At 54.1% G+C, this 20,069-nt stretch overlaps 1 protein-coding gene across 11 annotated transcripts in view; it reads left to right on the plus strand.

Annotated features, from left to right (window-relative positions):
• The window catches only part of ATP2B3 (ATPase plasma membrane Ca2+ transporting 3), a 42,838-nt gene extending 28,982 nt beyond the window's left edge, over positions 1 to 13,856 (plus strand). For 3 of the 11 annotated variants that reach the window (XM_012437889.2, XM_012437890.2, XM_064371553.1), the window contains 2 exons: positions 1,418 to 1,504; positions 11,162 to 13,856. In XM_012437889.2, the coding sequence (XP_012293312.1) occupies positions 1,418 to 1,504; positions 11,162 to 11,470 (396 nt within the window). In that variant the 3' untranslated portion in view covers positions 11,471 to 13,856. Of the gene's footprint in view, positions 1 to 1,417; positions 1,572 to 11,161 lie in introns of all 11 variants that reach the window. The other 8 variants (XM_012437893.3, XM_012437894.3, XM_064371555.1 and 5 more) reach the window with 4 other exon arrangements.
• Positions 13,857 to 20,069: the final 6,213 nt, after the last annotated feature.

A 20,069-nucleotide genomic window follows, 5' to 3' on the forward strand; every position in this document is an offset into this window, starting at 1 on the left:
TCCAGATTTTGGAGGCCGGCACACGCTTTTATGTTGCTAAGTGAAGGCATTTTGTAAGCTGCTACCTGCTCGCACCACGGTTCCACACTAACACATCAACGCACCAGGTGGGCAGGGTGCCTTCCAGAATAAAAGAGTCCTTCAAACCCACAACACGTAGCTGTTTGAAGTGCTCATGACTCGGTCTGTCTTTTTTTGCACCCGTTATAACCCAAAGAGAAGCTTCACCAGCGACTGGGCCTTGCTCCTGGCCCAGCTCTTGGGCTTCTGGGTATGGGGTGGTGGCAACTGTGGTATTGTCACTGATGTGGCTCTCCCACTGCGACACCATCTGTAGCCAGGCCAGGCCAACGCAAACCTTTTGCGGCAGGGAGAGTCCTTCCCTGAATCTAGACAGGAGACCACCCCAAGCCACCGCGACACCGTCACATCAACCATCCTCCCGTGCGCTGATACACTCAGTATGCATTCCTCACAGTCGCAGCCAGCACCACGAGGTTCCCCTTGTCACAAGCGAGCAAGTGGGATGTGCTGGCCAGAAGGGGACCAGGCAGGCTGAGAAGAACGAGGAGTCCTTTCCGAAGCACGTCAAGGGTTGAAGTGGCGGACATCCTCATTTTGCTCAGTTACGGGGGGAGTCTGAATACTCAAGCTGCCTTCTCCCGCGAAGCCCTGGCCCGTGTCAAGACACCTAGCTGAACCTGGTGGCCACCACACAGCCACTGCAGGACTCGGGCTGGAGCAGGTAGCTTTGGGCTCCAGATGCGCACACTGGCTTTGCTGTTCACGTCACCTCCAGCAAGATGGACACGAGTCCCCATGCCAGCCAAGGGCAGGTCAGGAAATCCAAAGACACTGGGTCAAGGCCCTCCCGTGGGCCTCAGTTTCCCCTTCAACTTGTGGAAAGCTGTAAGAGTGAGGACAAAGCGAAGCCATGGCTGCCGTTCAGTGGGAAAACGCCCCTTCCTGCTAGGTCCATTCGGCTACTGAGGTTCCGAGGGGGCGCCCCGCCAAGTCACTGCAATGAGCCGCAGAAGCTAGCAGAGACGGGCAGGCAGACCCAGCGTGAGGCACAAACCCTCAGGTTCTAACGGGAGCGTGTCCTGTCCCTCAGGTGTGTTGGGGCGGAAAAAAAACATTGAGAACTACGAAGTGCTTCCTGACGAGTGGCTTGCAAGGGGCATTTCTGAGATGCTTGCTGTATGCCCCCGACTCGCGACCCCTTCCCTTCCAGATCTCATGACCACTAACCATCTGCTCAGCAATCCCTCTGTCGGTGGGTGGCACAGAGGCCAGCCTCGGTCGGGGCCCTGTCCAAACATCGCCAGCTCCCAGCGAGCAGGGTGACCCAGTGAGGCTTTGCTGTCACCCTGGACAACAGTGCAAGCCACACTTTATCTCATTTTCTCTCCCACAGATGGAGGTAGTGAGTACCTTCAAGAGAAGCGCTTCATTGCAGGGTGCTGTGCGCCGGCGGTCCTCGGTCCTCAGCCAGCTCCATGACGTAACCAATCTTTCTACCCCTACTCACCTAATTCTCTCTGCTGCCAATCCCGCCAGTGCTGCTGGGAGTGAGTCTTGACTTCCCTTTTCTCCCATAAATGGCATCTCTGGGGAAGAATAAGCCTCCCCAGCTCGGCCTCTCTCTTTTCCAGTCTTGCCTCCCGCTCACCGTGGCTTTTCTGTTCCTTCTTTACCGCCCTGTCCAGTCCTTCCCGCCCAGACGGTGTCTCTCAAAAGCCATATTCTTTTATGAAATGTACCCAACGCACGGCGTCCGGACCTCCCGTTCTTTGCTCTGTCTGCTGTTTGCTTTGTGTTCCTTTCTTGAACCTGTCTGCCTTTGCCGACGGTTCTTCATGAACTTGGGCCGCTTCTGGAGGTGTCGAGGGTCAGGCCGGGATCTTGCTTGGTGTTCAGCGGTGCAGCGTCAGGGCAGCACGTGGGCTCAGGCCCGCCTTCCCAGGGCTGCAGGGGTGGCGGGCGCCTTTCCCGCACTGTTTGCCATGGAAAGATCCAGCCCACCTACCCAGGAACTGGAGCAGCCGCTTCCAGCATCCTCCTTGAGCTGGTTTCCTAAGGATCCCGCTGTCACCTGTCCCCAGGTGGGCTCAGTGGTAGCCAATTACTCCTGCAGAAGTGGTGCTGCGCCGGCAGCGTGCCCAGGTGTTCCTGAGGCACCTTCACTGTTTCCACATGAGCCTTAGCCCGATCCTTAACCCACACACTCTCCTCTTTGCTCTGAGAAACAGAGAAACCACTTCCGTTTGAGAGGTTGCCATGAAAAGTTCCCACCATGTTGGTCACATTTTAAACAGAACCCAGGGGCTATCCTAAGGCGGTAGAAACTTCCATAATTGCTCACATCTTTTACAAAGACAAAGGAAAGGCCTCTCTACTGCTGACCATACGCCCCGGGTGAGAGAGAACGCAGGGAACCCAGTGGGCCCAGCCAGGCAGTAAGCGTTCGCGCGTGGGCCCAAAGCCTTGCCGGGACGGTTCCATGCGACCTCTTTCCTTTCCTTCTAGCGAGCCCCCGAAGCGCTCCCCTCTGCCAACATGAACACGCCACCCCCTGCAGACCTTAACCACGCCTTCTTCCATCACAGACTCTTCCAGCTCGATTTCTTTTCTTTTCCTTTCTTTTCCTTTTCTTTTTTTTTTTATTTTTTATTTTTTTTAGGAACTGGTGAGAGGTCCCTGGTGTGGGTCACCCCTCCTCTTGCATAAGCTGTCATTTTGGGCCACTTTGTCCTTAAAGGAAGGGAGGAGGGCCGTCCTGTCCCGCTTGGGAACACAGCACGTGCACTCAGATTCAGACACACACACACACACACACACACACTCCTCCGAGCCACAGGCCACGCACACCTCCAGCTTGCTCCACACTCATCACGGGGCCACCTACCCGGGTCACAAATATTGGCCAACACCATGGTGGTTGGGCTGAAAAGCAGCCAGCATCCCCAGTGCCCTAGACGTGGGCCCGGAGGGTCCTCACCGCCACTCCACCAGGAGGCTCCGCCAAGTCAATTAATGACAGGAATGGATCGTGGCCTCCCAGCACCTTCCTTCCTGGGAGCTGAGGGGCAGCTTGGGGCATGCCTGTGCCCCTGCCTCCCTCCCCCTTGACTTCTTCCATATGTTGCTTTGCCATCTTTCTCTGTGCTTCCTGTCTGTCTGTCTGTCCATCTGCCCATGTGTTGAGTTAAGGGAAGGCAGCTGCCACGGCCCCACTCTACGTAGAGCCTTCTCCACAGCTGTGGCCTCATCCCACCCTAGGGCCAGCTCCTCACCCCGCTCCAGGTCCAGCCCAGCCCTGCAGTGGGGCCTGCTGTCTCTTCTCCCTCTGGATTCCCCCCACTTCCTCCCTGGGGCGGCCTCTCTCTCCTCTCTTCCTTGGCTCCTAGCACTTCCTTCCTGCCTTCAGCCCGCAGCCATCTGTTCCCCTCCTCCCCACCTCTGGAGCCTGGCAGTGCCGGGTAAGTACAGTGGGAGAGACGCCACCCCTCCTGCTGTTCACAAGCTATTCCATGGGGGCCCTAAGTGGCAGATAGCCAGAGGAGGGCAGCTGTCCCTTGCACACTGTGGGCTTCAGCAGAAGGCGGGTGGCAGGGCCCTCTGAAGGGGGTGCTGCTGTAAAGTCACAGGAGTCCTGATGTCCTGCCCGACAAAGGCCGGCCTAAAAGGCCCATCCCAGCTGAACATCAGTACCCCACAAAGGACTCTGCCGTGGAGGAAGATCTGGCTAGGGACCTGGCAACACCAAGGATGTGCCTGCTTCTGGAAGCCACCCGCCAAAACCATCTCCCACCAAAACCGCCTCCCGCCATCACCACGGTGCAGCGGATTGGTTTAGAACTCAGAACCCAACCCCCACTCCACGCCTCAAGGACCCCAAGACATCACCAAGCGCAGCACCCTCATCCTAGAGATCAGGGGAAGGAGGGGCAGCCAGGCCAGGGCTCGTCCCCACCAGTGCCCACCCTCTCCTAGACAAGAGGGCTGCCCCTACTAGGCCTGCAGGGTCTTCGAGTCACGTGGTTTCCTAAGGCAAACCCAGAGTTTCCCATCCTCTTTGCCTGCTCCAGGCCAGGCTACCTTTCAGCCCACCAGGAGTCTGGGGCCTTTCTGGGCACTGGTGCTGCCTCCATCCAAAGCCTTTCCCACTAAGGACCTCAGGCCTTCCAGGGAGAAGGGCCAGGGGTTGGTACCATGACATCCCCTCACCCTGTGCCCCCGGGGCCAATGCAGAAAGTAGCAAGAGGGTGACTAGGAGGAGTCCAGAGATGCAGGATCACTGGGGCTCAGGGTCACACATTCCAGCCCTCCCCACCCTATCTAGCCCTCCATGCTTTTGCTGCTTCCGGACTCAGGAGTCCCAACACAGGCCCGCCCCTCCTCTGCCTGCATCGTCAGACTGCGCTAGCCATGACCTCACTCCCGGCTTCCGGACAGCCTCCAGTGCCCCTCGCCTACCCAGCCTGCCCACCCGCACCATGCCCCAACCACACACACACCGAGGCCGCAGCATCCCTCTCCCGATGGGGTGTCCATATTCCAGAGAGCTGGCCAAAGAGGGGGGTTCAGCCGCTGGGATCTACTAAGGGCAGCAGGCCCAGGGGGCTGCGTGTCAGCCCCCAGGAGGGACGGGAGGGTGCGGGTCATTTGGAAAGCCCCACCAAAGCCACTCGAGAGGTCTTTTATGTCTGTTTTCCACTGGGATGCACAGACACACCCCAGCCACGCATCCTTCCTGCAGCGCCCACGCCAGGCCTGTGTGAGATGCTCGCTGTTGGAGCAGCTCATGAGATGGCTCCTGACCCGGCCCAGCAAAGGAGCAGGGGTTGGCCAGTGGGCCATAGGTCTGGTCTCATGTGGCCACAGGGGGTCCCTCGGGGCCGTTTAGTTCTGGTTAATCACACTGGAAACAGATCACAGCAGTTGCTTTGTTTTATTGAGTTTTGCAACAAGAAAACCTTGTGGCCAAAGGGGCCACATCGGGCCACGTGAGTCCCAGGCTTTCCTTGGACACTCCTTTCCAGGGCCCGGGGTGACATGCAGTCCACACTCGCAACCCATTTCTGGAGTTCGCTCCACTCTCAGGAAGGTCATGCGCTTTGAGCCAAGCCTCCCTACCTGGCTTCTGGGAGCAGTGTATTGGCATTTTTTCTCAGCTCTTTGATAGTCTGTAGTCTGCCTCCATGCTGGAAACAGTAGCAGCCCTCCCCAAGAGCCTGCCCTGCCCCAGGTTTTCCTGGAACCCTGGGCTCTACCACAGGAGAATGCCCTTCAAGGCAATTCCTAAAGTAGACACCAGAACGCAGCCTAGGGCAGACCCCAGAACCCCTGGTCCAAGGCCCTCCCCATCAGGCACTCTGAGTGCAGACTTCTAAGAGTGATTGGAGGTCCTGCAGCTGTACTCGCCTTCCTCCTGGGTCCTCTTCAGTCCAACCACCTGACAGGCCTGGGATTCGCCGCACCCAGGTCAGTTCAGCTGCTCAGTGCTGCTGTCAGGAGCACAGATCGAGGCTCACACGGTCCATGGCACGAGTGTGTACACAGGGTGGGAGGCCGTTTTCCTGAAACTTGCCAGCTGCGAGCAGTTCCGGCACTCGCAGACCTATGTCCGTTGTTTCTATTCTTTGGTTCAATTCTTTGGGGAGAGAGCCAGCTGTGGAGTTTGCATTTTCATTTTTCCTAATTCAAGCACGTGACATCCCCTGGGGGAGACAGGGGCCTTCCCCTTGCTCTTCCCCCACGTAGAAAGGCAAGACCGAAGCCATCTTCTCATCAGTGTTCAGGCTATCTGAGCTTGGCTTCTCATTGCCCGAGTTGATTGATGGTTCGTATCGCTACAAGCTCTTGAGGACACCTTTGTGTCACTTTCGAGTTGTGATTCACCCTCACGCCTACAGGGATTGTTTTGGGCCTGAAACCCTAAAGTTCCTGGCGAGCAGCTCCCCATGGGTCTCCCTGGCTGCTGTGCTCAGAATCTGCTCTAAATTCAAAGCTCAGATGCCTGGGGAGCTGACAGGTCCCTGCCTCCAAAGGAAGGTTCTGGACCAGTGGTTGTTGCCGAGCAGTGGACAGGCAGGGAAGAAACCGAGCAGAAGCATCTGAGCTCTGTGAGCCGTAGCGATTGAGACTGAGCAGAGAGAGTGGAGCCCCCGGGCACGCGGGTGCCCAGCACAGCGGCAGCAGGATGGGGTTTGTCTCTGCTTGAGGAATTAGAAGGAAGAGTGAGAAGGTGCCAGGCGCAGCTTCTGTGGTTTCTTTTTCACTGTGGTTCAGGAGCCTTTGCCTGACTGTCCTCTCTTCCTTCCTTTTCTCCACTCTTCTCGGAAGGGCAGGTGTCCCCCAGGCCTTTGCTTGTCTCCCTGCTTCCTCAGCCCTTCTCCACCCTCACCCTCCTCCCCGGCCCTGCACTGCCAACTCCATCACTTGAAGGCTAAGCAGGGGTACGTCTCCCCATGCACATAGCAGGCAGCTCCACTCCAACCGGCCAGCAGTGGCATCGCACATGGCACTCTACACCCACAACCCTTCGGCTTTGGCTCAGTGTGGCCAGGGATGGGCCTTGTCAGTCTGCAGCGTCACTCGCCCTGTGTAAGGCTCAGAACTGCTTATCCACGCAGATCAGGAGCCTGGGCCAAGCCAAAAGCACCTGGCGTGTGTCCTCTGGGCAGCTGGTAACAAACTGGGACAGCCTCTCTAAGGATGGGTACTTGAGCTAAGGTCAGAGGAAGGTAGCCCAGCCAGGCAGCAGAAACGACAGGGCGTTAAGAAATAGCTCCAGCCAGCTGGGCATCACGGAGTGGGTGGAAAGCCGTGGGGAGGGCCGAAGCCAGCACAGAAGACTGGTGCCAGGCCGTGTGGGCCCCAGACATTAAGCCCCGTCTGCTGAGACCCTGCTGGGTGCAGCGACCCAGACAGACAGACCCCTGCCCCAGGGGGATTCTCTTCCGGTGAAAGGCAGATGCAGGGGGCACTTGAAGGAAGGAGAAGAAGTGGGCACCGGGCTGCTGGGGGGAGCCTTCCTGGTGTGGGGTGCAGCCAGAGCAAAGGCCCCGAGGTGGGATGTGCTGGACGCTGAGGGGTGAAAGAGGGCAGAGCCAGAGAGGCCAGGGCAGGCCCCGAGGGCCACAGCCAGTGGAGAGCTTCCAGTGGGGGAGATCAAACACGCTCTGGCTTTTGTGCTGCCATGCTAAGGGCAGGGAGGGTTGGGGACGAAGTGCAGGTTCTGGATGGCGTTTGAAGGGAGCTGCGCGGCTGGGGCCAAGGGGTCATGCCTGCTAAGTTTGAGACTCGGCTTATAGGCCCAAGTCTGGAGCTGGAGCTGAGAGGCTGTTAGTCATCAGGAGAGTACATAGACCCAGAGGAGGGGTCCTCGGGTGTCAGGGGATGGGAGAGGAGGAAGGCTGGAGGATTGTCGGGAACACAGAAGTGTGGCAGAGGGAGACCGCAGGAGGGCACGAGGTGCGGACACGCAGCGGGGAGCCACCGTGCCTCACCCAGATGAGGTGGGGAGTCCCCCAGCCCAAGCTGACCCTCCTCAGCGTTCGCGGTTGCCTCGGCCACAGCCCTAGGGCCATCTTTCCCGAGAGTGCTTTCATTTCTTTTGTTTTTAAATTGTCCTGCAGTAAAACAGGCTTTGGGGGTTCCAGTTCAATGAATTTCCACACAGTCAGGACCTCGGCCAGTTCTGTTGCCTACTGGAAGGTTTGGAGCCAGATGGGGGAGCAATAGAGAGAGCTCAGAAACCACCTGGAGAACGGCCAGGCAGATGGAGGGCTCTGCTGCTGGGGACCCCAGGCGGGACACAGCAGCAGCAGCGGAACATGCTTCTGAGTTAGGGTCAGTCCCACAGGACGCACGGATGTCTGGCAATTGGGTCAGGGGGTCAGAGTGCTGCTAACGTTTGGCCAGAGCCCTGCACGGGGATGGGAAGGCTGCTGGTGGACGGAGTTCAGCCAGAGCACTGATAAGAGTTCTCCTCGGGCCTCCTGCAATTTGAGAGGTCCCTTAGGTATCTGAGGGGGGACACCTAGGAGGCAGCCAGGGCGGAAGTCTGGCAGTCTGGGAAAAGGTGGCGGTAATACAGCTGGCAGCTGCAGTATTTACGGTGGCCTGATGGTCTGCAGACAGCTTTAACAGCCTTGGAGGCCATGAGATTCCTTTGGGAGCAGCAGCGGTGGGGGCGGGGCACCCTGGGCTGGGAGCAGAGCAGGAGGTGGTGCAGGAGCCTAAAAAGATGGCAGGCGAGCCCAGGCTGGGGGAAGGAGGCCCAGGGCCGTGGGGCATCCTTGAGCACCAGGTAGGAGTCCAGCCCTCCGGATGCACCTCTCTTAGAAACGTCTGCTGCATCCATAAGACCAACGCCGAAACATTGTTTAATGGCTCAGGATTAGAATCCAGGGAACACAGAACCTGGCGAAAGCTGCTCACTGTCAGCTGTAACAGACTCACCTGGACGCCAGCCGAGCTTAGCAGCCCCAACAGCAGAGGCACATTCCCCACCTGTCTGCTGAGCAGCTGCTCTGGGCCAGGCTCTGGTGTTTAGCAGCAGACAAGGCAGATGCCATCCCGGAAGGGCACGCTAGAGCAGCAGAAGCCGGGCCTGGCTGCCCTTTGCGGGGTCGAGGCCTGCAGCTTTCTGTGACTCGATGGGCGTGGCACCAGCTGGAGTAGGCGATGCCCCAGATGCTTCCACCCTACCATCCTGTACCAGAAAAGGCCTAAAGAATGAGGCTACATCTGCACTGGCTGCGAAAACTGAATTCTGTTTCTTCTCATTAAAAATGTCAAATGATTCTCAATTTCTGTGTTACCTCTAATTCAGACAGCAGTCCAGCGATAAAGGCCTGAGTGAAAAGAGCTGACCATCTGCCATCTGGCAGAGGTGGCTTTCCCAAATCCAGAGAAAATCCTAACCAGATTTCAGATAAGATGCTAGAAAATTCCAATTTTGCAGAGCTTTTTGCTCACTTTTTTTTTTTTAGTTTAAATAGCAACCGGGTGGAGTATCTCACTCTGTTGCCCAGGCTGGTCTCGAACTTCTGGGCTCAAGCGATCGGCACACCTCAGCCTCCAGAAGTGCTGGATTACAGGCGTGGGCCACGGCTCCCGGCCCTGGCTGACTTTTTGCACTGGAAAGGGGATGAGGTTGGCATTGTTTCAGTTGATTCGGGCGCGCTGTGCCTGGCCTAGCTGAGTGGTTAGCCCCAGGGTCCAGCCCCTGGAGGGCTCAAAGGAAGTCACCAAAGAGAGTGATTCATTGTCTAAACTAGGGGGTGGCTAACTTTTCCTGTACAGGACCAGAGAGGAAATATTTTTAGCTTTCCAGGCCTGGTCTCTGCTGCCCCTACAGCATGAAACTTGAACCAGTAAAACTTTATTAACCAAAACTGGCAGAGAGCTGGGGTTAGCCCAAGAGCAAGCCCTGACACCTTGTCTAAATCCAGGAAACCAAATCCTAGCTAGAACCTTGGCACCGGAAATGCTTCAGAACTCCTGTGTCCACCCGCTCACATACGGAGGGACAGGCAGGTGCTGGATGAACCCCAGGGTCCGCCTGGCAGCTTGGCACTCCATCTGCTGCCCTCTACAGGGATGGCAGTACAAGGTGGGCCAGCTACCATTGGTGGCTCGGCCGATGCTGGCCTGTGCGAGGCCAGGCAGAGGCCTCCCCATCAACTCCAGGCTTCTAAAAGCAGGAGGGAGTCCGGGCTGAGAGGCCAGGGAGCAAAGAGAAGCAGCAGGGACTTGAGTGCATGAGGCAGGGTGGAGAAGCCGGAGGAAGGAAGGGCTCATTCTTGGCTCAGTGCCCTGCCAGCCAGTCAGGGGGCTTCAGAGGTGCTGTGAACTCAGCTGACGGTAGAGGGCCACTGTGCTAGGGGAGTCTGGGGCATGGCAGGAGCTCTTTCCTGCAGAGAGTTCCACTGATCTGAGGTCCGCAAACTCCCGTGGAAAGGGATGGCCAGGGAACAACACAGGGCAAAGCCCAGGGTGTGTGGGGAGGGGAGCAGCAGAGACTCAAGTTTCAGACTGTCTGACTGGGAGATGGAGGAGGACGAGGGAAAGGAGAGGATGGGGGAGAGAGGCCACAGGAGCACGGGCATCAGATTCAACCAGACCCAATCAGACTCGGGGGGCTGAGGAGGCCACAGAGGTATCTGAGCAGAGACGGGCTTCAGTGGGTGCAAATCCCAAGTGTGGCCATTCTTGATCTCAGAGTTCTGAGTACTGTGGCCAGGGCAGAGAAGTATGGACAGAGAGGAGGAGGGACAGGGCCAGGTCAGAGCTCTGGGGCAGCCAGGGACATAAGAGAGCAGTGGAGGAGATGGAGCCAGAGCAGCTGGTGAGGTGGAAGAGGGCCCGGCAGGGGCATTGTCAGGAAGCCATGAGAAGTTTCCAGAAAGAGGGATGATCAGCTGTGTTGAGTGACCTGAGGGATAGAATAAGACAAAGATAGAGAAGTGGCCAGTGGACACAGACTGTGGGCATGGCAGGTCCCAGCTCCGGCCGTGGGAGCTGGGGATGGAGGCCGGGTCCGTGAAGGAAGACCCATGCGAGAAAGGTGGGCGGTGCCCATAAGCTGGGGCCTTGCTCATACCAGAAGGTACTTCGGACTTTCTGGTAAGATCGAGAAGAGAGCCCCTCATCAGCGTTCTCTCCTGTTCAAATCATCTTTCTTTTCTACCAAATTGGAATTCACATTGGGCACAGACCCCAGAGGCCACCAAAGCCAGTCATCTCCCCAGGACAGGGAATTGGGAGGTCGCAGCCCAGAGCCTAGTGCTGCACTCTTGAGTTCCATAATATCTGCCCAGCTCAGCCTAGAGAAAGCCACTGCCACCTTTTCCTGCTTGCGAATCGGTTGACCAGACCAAGGCCCACACCTGAAAACCCTTCCCAAAGCCAGGCAGAGCCAGCCCATTCCGTAGCAGCCTCCAACCAACGGGTGGACATTTCTCATGCCATGATCCCCAGCCATTGATGTGGGTGGAACTTGCCAGCACCAGCAGGCCACTGACTATCTGTTTCCTTCCTTCCTTCCTTCCTTCCTTTCTTCCTTCCTTCCTTCCTTCCACCTTTCCTTTCCTTTCCCCTCCTTTCTTCCCTCTCTGCTCACACTCTGTCCCTCCGCCTCCCACTCCAGATCCGGGTGGTGAAAGCGTTCCGTAGCTCACTCTATGAAGGCCTGGAGAAACCAGAATCCAAGACCTCCATTCACAACTTCATGGCCACGCCTGAGTTTCTGATCCACAACATCCCGCTCATCGACGACACAGACGTGGACGAGAACGAGGAGCGCCTCCGGGCCCCCCCGCCCCCGTCCCCCAACCAGAACAACAACGCCATAGACAGCGGCATCTACCTGACCACGCATGTCACCAAGTCAGCTACCTCTTCGGTGTCTCCGTCCAGTCCCGGGAGCTCGCTCCACAGCGTGGAGACGGCCCTCTAATGAGAACTTGTCTCAGCACATGCACACATGCACACGGACTCACACGCAGTCACATGCACACACGCACGCACACACAGATAGCGACCCGCACACCTGCAAAACGGGGGAACAAGTAAGGTGGCTGAAGAGACGGAGGAAGAGGAGGAAGAGGAAGACAAGAAGGGGGAGGAGACGGTTCTTCATCCAAAGGAGGAAGGAGGAGAAGTAGAGGGTGCGCAGAGCTGAGTTCCACCTTTTTCTATTGACGCTTCTTTTTTAACGAACTACAGTCCCACCGCGTTTGCCGTTTGGGCTGTGCGGTGGGCAGGGGCTGGTTTGGGTTTATTGGGAGCTTTTGTTGCACCCATTCGGGAGAAATCAGATCAACATACTCATGCAAAAAAAAAAGTTGAGTGCTCTGCAGGGCTGTGAAGGGTGCCACCCGAGGGCGCCGCCTGCAAGCGTCCCTGCAGCCACAAAGCAACCCGTCCGTGACAAAAACTAGGCACACCTGCGGTGTGCATGTGTGTGTGTGCGTACACATATATGTATGTGTGTGGATCTGTACACACGCACATATATATGACCAGAGGCATATTTCAACAAGGAACTATTTATTGGCATGATATTTGCATTCCTCTTATCAGGCATTTTCATTTGGAAACTTGATTATTGAATGTAGTAAGGTTTTTTTTTCAGAGAACTAGACTGCAGGAATATCTGGTCAATCCATTTTCACCCCTCATCACCCACTCCCACCCTTCGCTCCTGCCCTCTGCCCAGCCCTACTGAGATTCCCAAGGAGAAGGCGGAGAGGGGACGCTCCAGGTCCGGACCGGGTACGATCAGAGCATTTGCACTGAGACTCCTGCCAGAGAGGAGAAAACCCTTTCAATGGAAGTCCTTACCTAAAAGGAAAGCACTGAAGCATTGATGAGAAGGAGCCCTTTCTTTGGTTTCTCCAATTCCACGTCCTTCATCCTGGCCACGCCCCCAACTTCAAGAGCACTCTTGGAGGTGCGGGTCCTGCCCAGAGTCCAGGGAGCAGCCCCAGCTGAGCACAGGTCCGAGGGGCCAGGTGCAGGGCCGAGAGTTCGAAAGAAGCCAATGGAGGGAGACAGGCCCTCAGAAGCCCAGAGGAGCTGGCGGTGGGAGAATGACAGCAGGCGTGTGGCCACAGTTCAGACTCTGTCCCCTCGGCACCCGGATGGACTCCCACTGTTTGCTCTGGCGAATGCTGAGGAGTGGTCAGTAGACAACCTCAGTGTCCACCCTACTCTGTGCGTCCAGAGGCCAAGCTTCAGCCATGAAGGCATGGATTTGTGGCTGAGCACCAGGTCCTGAGGGGAGCCTATCCCGGCAGTGTGGGCACCTGGCGGGCCAAGCCTCAGTTTCCCCCAAATGAGCAATCACTTGGGAGGGAAGTACAGAGAAGGCAGAGGGAGTAAAGAGGGGCCTGACTTTTGGGACCCTCCTGAGAAAGCCCGTAGGTCCACATAGGCACGCCCACGGTGACGCCGTGGAGGACCCTTGCCCTCGGCACTTGCCGCTGTCACGTTTTGCAGGGAGGTGGTTGGGCCTGGGGCTCAGCCGCTGGAGACAGCTGGAAGCTGAGGGACGGAGGTCGGAATGGAAGCCACCGACATGGACTGGCACCTTCTGGAGGCTTGTCTCACCTCCACCGTCCCCACTATTGCCATTAATGCCATGTCACCCCTGAGCAGGAGGAGTCAAATCTCGGGCAAAAGAATTGCAGTTAAAAAAGAAAATCCCACTTGAAAATGCCAGCTGCAGATAACTCAAAGCCATCCTTTTTTCCTAAAGGGCACACTGAGAATGTTACCCATTTGTAAACTGCTCCCTGATGTCCTTGTTGAAAGGATAATAAGAAAAAGGATCTTTGTGTTCTTCAACGAGAAATAAAATTCGAGACATTGAAATTGCAGAAGATGAGGCGCGTGCTGCTGCACTCACGGGCTTCTTCTCATTCTCTGTCGTAGACACACCGATAGGACCAATGGCCAATAGCTATTAAAAGCAAACCCCCACTACTGCTGTAGAAAGTTGCCTATGTAAATTTCAATTGTTTAGTCCCTAGGTCACCTTTGTACTGGGGTGTGGAGTTCAGAAACGAGGCATCATGACCTGGAATCTGTTGCTCTTGTTTCTGCGGTCTCATTGGGAAGCCCCTCCTTATAAAGCATTGTATTACCTGGAATGGCTTGGTCAACTGTGTTGAGTTCATAAATATGTTTTACATTTTTATCTGCCTGTTATAAAGATGAACAAAAAAATCTCAATGAGAAAGATCACAGATGCATAATAATTTAAAGTCTGTAGTTGAATTTCCTAAGTTAAAGAATAGACGAAAATTTCTGTGTATATTAAAAAAAATGAAAGGCTCCTATATCCTGGTCTGGATAACGTGTGTGATTTATTATTTGGGGAATTCCTGTATGGAACAAAACTAAGGTGCCTTCATGCATTTTAACAGAGCTGGAGAAGCCACAGGCAGGAGGGCGTTTCCCCTGGGTGTGCAGCAGCCTGGCCCCCGGGGCGAGGCGCTCCAGCTTCTGCAGGAGTCAGGGCTGTCTGGACTCGAAAGGGCCTGTAGCGGCAGCGCGGCAGCTCAGGCCAGTAATCCGAGCACTTTGGGAAGCTGAGGCGAAAGGATCCCTTGGGCGCAGGAGTTTGAGGCTCCCTGACACACATTGCACACTCCTCACTTCTTTTATTGTGCCAAAATACACATCTCGTAAAACACACCACGCTCACCATGTTTAAGTGTGCGTCCCGGGCATAAGCACGCTCCTGGGCTGTGCAGCCATCTCCGCCATCCAGCCGCAGAACCCATTCATCTTCCCCAACTGAAGCTCTGGCCCCGTTCAGCCCAGCTCCCCACCACTCAGCCGCGGGCACCCGCCCTTCCTTCTCCTGTCTGTCTCTATGGATTTGACCAATCTAGGCCCCTCATAGAAGTGGAATCCTATAGTATTTGCCCTTCTGTGGCTAGCATGGAGTCCTCAAGGGTCATCTACATTGGAGCGTGTGCCAGAATTTCCTTTCGAAGGTGAATCCTACTCCATTGTCTGGATATACCACATTTTGCTTATGCAATCAGGTATCCCTGGACATTTAGGGAACACGGGTATGCGAACCACCCTTCCACACCTTGCCTTCCATTCCTTTGGGCCTATACCCAGCAGTGGAATTGCTGGATCCTATGGGAACTCTAGCCTAACTTTCTGAGAAACCGCCACTCCATGGCAGCGGCACCATTTTCCATTCCAATCGTAGACGCCTTTGCTAACCCAAAGCCACAGGAAGAAAGCCCGCCATTTCACTCACTCCCTTAATCCACATGCGTAGGGTCCAGCCCTACAGGGACGTGGGGTGTCCCCTATTGCTGTGCTGAGGTGCTGGATCCGAGAAATAAGCAAAAACAGAAGGACAAAGAAAGCACAGCTGGGCTGGGAGGGGTGGGCATGCCACTTACACGCACAGACAGGCGAGGCCCTGAATGTCCAGGAGCATCTGTATTTATTGGGTTTAGGTTAGGGGACAGGGTAGTGAGTGAGGTCATCTTAAGGACAGTGATAGGGTCAAGACAATCATGTGCACGATAAACAAGGGGCCCACCCCCATTAGGTCACCTAGGCTAGGAGGTGGGCTGTGTGCAGTGAAGAGGATGCAGTGTGCACCATCTCTTATCTAAGGGCAGGCTACTTCTAAGGAATTCTATAGGAGGATGCTTTGAGTCAGCACAGCAGCTAAAGAGCTGACAAGGTCTACCGCCACCTGCTGGCAGCTTCCAGTGATTTCTATAGGAGGATGCTTTGAGTCAGTACATAGCAGCAGGGCTGACGAGGTCTACAGCCACCTAGGCGTGATTATACCGGAGGGGTTTAAAGCCCTGGGACGCTCGAGGGCTTGCTGGCCTGAGGCCAGCTTTCCACAAGAACTGGACGCAAGTTACTCCGACTCCTTTTCAGGAGGAGTGACTCTTGCTCCAAGCCTGCCATACAGCCAGTATCAGCCTGCCATGTAGCGCATGCCCTTTCAGGCAGAGGCACTACCACCTGAGCCACAGATTCTTGTCCTGGTATAACTGTTTTTCCCTTAAATCATGCTCCGCACCATGTCTGCTCTAGACATTCCTCCGACTAGAAGCAAGATATGATTATATATGTATAGCTGCTTATTCCTTAATTCATGCTCTGTACCGTGTCTGCTCTAGGCATTCCTCCAACTATGAAGTAAGATATAATTTTAAATATATATAACATGGAAAGAACGGAGTAGTACGATATTCTTCAGGCACTAATTGTTCCGACTATAAACTCATACATGATTATATAGAAAGGATTATATAAAGGAAATAGCTGAGTAGTAACACTATAAACTAAGATATGCTTCAGGCACTAACTGTGCCGGGGATCTGCTTAGGTCTCCTTCCTCGGTGCCCAGATGGGGGGTTGCCCACACACATGCTGCATCCCTGAACAACTGCGCCTGTGCATGCCCATGCCCCATGGTCCCACCCTAGCTTGAGCCCGGAAGAGCCAGGAACGCAATCCTGTAGCCAAGACGTGCCGATAGCCACCCTGGCGATGCCACTAAGGCCGCAGCCCCACACTTCACTGGATTTCTCTTTCCATTCTCAAGTTGGCAGCACCAGAAGATGGATTTTCCAGGAAGGCTGCCAAGAGAGGAGAAAAATGGCTTCAAAGTTACTCAAAGCAGCAGAGTCCATGTTTTAAAACCGGTGAAAAGACAAATCAGGCCATTCACAGTGGCTCACGCCTGTAATCCAACACTTTGGGAGGCTGAGGCAGGTGGATCACTTGAGGTCAGGAGTTCAAGACCAGTCTGGCCAACATGGTGAAACCCTGTCTTTACTAAAAACACAAATATTAGCCAGGTGTGGTGGCACACACCTGTAATCCCAGCTACTTGGGAGGCCAAGGCAGGAGAATCGCTTGAACCCAGGAGGTGGAGGTTGCAGTGAGCTGAGATCACATCACTGCCCTCCAGCCCGGGTGACAGCAGGCAGAAGAATTGCGGCATGCCCTTGCTGCACTGGTGTCCAAGTGCACGCTGAGCCACAAAGATGAGTGAGTCCAGATTGACCCAAAGTCCATGCCAAGACAGCTGGCCCTGCATGGAGAGACATCCTGCTATTCCAAAAGAATCGCAAATTCGTGTCTGTGAATTCCCGTCCACCAGCTGCTGCCATCGAACATGACACCAGTACCATGGGGGAAAATCGGTGCTCAGTGAAACAGCTTGGGGCGAGGAAGTCCCCCAACAGCTAAGCCCTGGGAGTAAAGCCTTGTGCAGGGGTCTCGGGGAGGCCCGTGTATGAGTGTCCTGTGGCTGCTCACAACAACAGAAACTTCTCTCACAGTTCTGAAGGCCAGAAGTCCAAAATCAAGGCCTTCAGGGGACACTGTTCCAGGGCCTCCTCTTAGCTTCGGGCGTTGCCGGCGTCCCCAGAGCTCCAACCCCTGCCTCTGCCGTCGTGTGACTTTCCCCCGCGTCTGTGTCTCCCTGTGCGTGTCTGCCAGTGTCTCTCCTCCTTTTTTCCATAGCTGAATTAAGAAGCTTCATTCTCACCCACAGCACAATTCAATGCATGCAGGAGGCTCTGTTAGGCTCCAGAAGCTGTTTCCAGCTTGCAATTCTGTCACCTCAGAGTCCTTTCTTTCTGGAGGTTCAGATGAGAAAACAGATGCTCTCATATGCTTACAGTGATGTGTCCCCGGGCTTAGCACATGACCCTATCCAGAATCACTGGGCACTAATTTTCTCCACCACAATGATTACCTGTTATTTCAAGCAACCACTATGTTCCCTATTGGTTTTACATTTTAACATTCCAGACCAGGCATGGTGGCGCACGCCTGTAATCCCAGCACTTTGGGAGGCCAAGGTGACAGCATTGGCTTGAGTCTAGGAATTTGAGACCAGCCTGGGAAACAAAGCGAGGCCTCACCCCTACTAAAAATAAAAAATGAAATTAGCCAGGCTTGGTGGTACACACCTGTAGTCCCAGCTACTCAGGAGGCTGAGGTGGGAGAATCGAATGAGCCCAGGAAATCAAGGCTGTGGCGAGCCATGATTGCAAAAGAAAGAAAAGAAAAAAAGAAGGCAGAGTGACGGAGGGAAGGAGGAAGGAAGGGAGGGAGGGAGAGAAGGAAGGAAAGAAGGAAGGAAGGAAAGAAGAAGGGAGGAAGGAAAAGAGGAAGGAAGGAAGGAAAAGGAAAAGAAAGGAAATACATTTAGCATTCCAACAAAGAGTGTGTTCTGGAATGAGACCACTTGGCTGTGAAGGCTGGTCCTATCACCCGTGTGATCTTGGGATCTTCAGCTAATTGATATATCCCTTTCCCTGCCTCAGGTACCTCATGTATAATAATAATATCTACCTTGTGGGGCTGTGAGCATCAAATGTGTTAGTTGATACAAGTAGAAGAGACTTAGAACAGTGCCTGGCAATACATGCGAGCTACTCAGAAAGTGCAAGTCACTGTTTCCCCATTTTATTGCTGAAGAGCCTGAGTGAGAATCAGAGGCTCAAGAGTCTGTGAACAAGACAAGATTGGCATAGATGACAGATGGCTCCTTAACATCACCAACTTCTTCATCATCAGTATCATCTGTCATAGGGATAGGGAGGTAGCACTTGGGAGGCCGAGGTAGGCAGATGGCTTGAGCCCAGGAGTTTCAGGCCAGCCTGGGCAACAGAGTGAGATCCCCTCTCTACAAAAAAATACAAAAATCAGCCAGCTGTAGTGGTGCACACCTGTAGTCCCAGCTACCTGGTAGGATAGGGATACATCCCACAATTGGGTATGTATCCAAAGGAAATGAAATAAGCGTGTGGAAGAGACAAATGCACTCGTATGTTTGTTGCAGCGCTGTTCACAATACCCGAGATAAGGAAGCAACCTGTGTCCAACAACAGATGAATGGAGAAATGCGGAATCCCATTCAGACAGAACAGAGAAGGCAGTCCTGCCGTTTGCAACATGGATGAATCTGGAGGACATTACATTAAGTGAAATAAGCCAGGAACAAAAAGAAAATTACTACATGACTTCACTCGTGGAGTTTTTAAAAAACTCGGTATCACAGACTGGAAGGGGAGGGGGAGGAGGAGTTGGAGAGAGGGTGGTCGATGGATACAAAATTACAATTGATAGGAGAAATAGTTTCCGGATGTGTGATGTAGAGTTAACAGTAACATATTGTATGCTACAAAATAGCTAGAAGAGAGGCTTGTAAATATTCTCACCACAAAGAAATGATACATGCATGAGGCAATGGATACACTATCCCATTGTATCATTATGCAACATAGTATTAGTGGAAACATCAAATTGTACCATAAATATATACAGTTACAAGGTAGTGGCTCACGCCTGTAATCCTAGCACTTTGGGAAGCCGAGGCAGGGGATCACTTGAGGTTGGGAGTTCAAGACTAGCCTGGCCAACATAGCAAAACCCTGTCTCTACTAAAAATACAAAAATTAGCTGAGTGTGGTGGTGCATGTTCATAATCCCAGCTCCTTGGGAGGATGAGGAACGAGAATCGCTTGAACCTGGGAGGCGGAAGTTGCAGTGAGGCAAGATCGAGCCACTGCATGTCAGCCTGGGTGACAGAGCAGGACTCCATCCCCCCGCCCAAAAAAAAATTAAATTGTAAAAGAAAATACTTTCTCTAAGACCACAAGATTTCACACCAGCAGGTTTTAAAATTAAAGAATGGGCACATCATTTTTTTATTTTGTGAGACAGAGTCTTGCTCTGTTGCCAGGATGGAGTACAGTGGTGCCATCTCGGCTCACTGCAACCTCCACCTCCCAGGTTCAAGTGATTCCCCTGCTTCAGCCTCCTGAGTAGCTGAGATTACAGGCACACACCACCACGCCCAGCTGATTTTTTATATTTTAGTAGAGACGGGGATTCACCATGTTGGCCAAAATGGTCTTGATCTCCTGGCCTTGTGATCTGCCTGCCTCGGTCTCTCAAAGTGTTGGGATTACAGGTGTGAGCCACCATGCCTGGCCAAAATGATTTTATAATTATAATGAGATGAACATGGTTAAATCCCACCAGCTGTGCAATCCAGAACATGCTGGGGTTTTTTTGTTTTTCATTTTTTGGTGTTTTTTTTTTTTGGAGATGGAGTCTCGCTGTGTCACCCAGGCTGGAATATAGTGGTGCGATCTTGGCTTACCGCAACCTCTGCCTCCTGGGTTCAAGTGATTCTCCTGCTTGAGCCACACGAGTAGCTGAGATTACAAGCGCACACCACCACGTCGGGCTAATTTTTGTATTTTTAGTAGAGACGGGGTTTTACCATGTTGGCCAGGCTGGTCTTGAACTCCTGAGGTCACCCCGGCCTCCCAAAGTGCTGGGATTACAGGCGTGAGCCACCGCGCCCCGCCTGTTTTTGTTTTTTGAAACAAGGTCTTGCTGCTGAAGCCTTGCCTGGGCTCAAGTAATTCTCAAGCCTCAGCCTACCAGGCAGCTGGGACTACAGGTGTGCACCACTACAGCCGGCTGATTTTTGTATTTTTTTGTAGAGAGGGGATCTCACTCTGTTGCCCAGG

The sequence above is a fragment of the Aotus nancymaae genome, unplaced genomic scaffold, assembly GCF_030222135.1.
Source record: "Aotus nancymaae isolate 86718 unplaced genomic scaffold, 86718_ANA_hifiasm-v0.15.2.pri h1tg000138l, whole genome shotgun sequence".
In the NCBI taxonomy this organism is placed as follows: Eukaryota; Metazoa; Chordata; class Mammalia; order Primates; family Aotidae; genus Aotus; species Aotus nancymaae.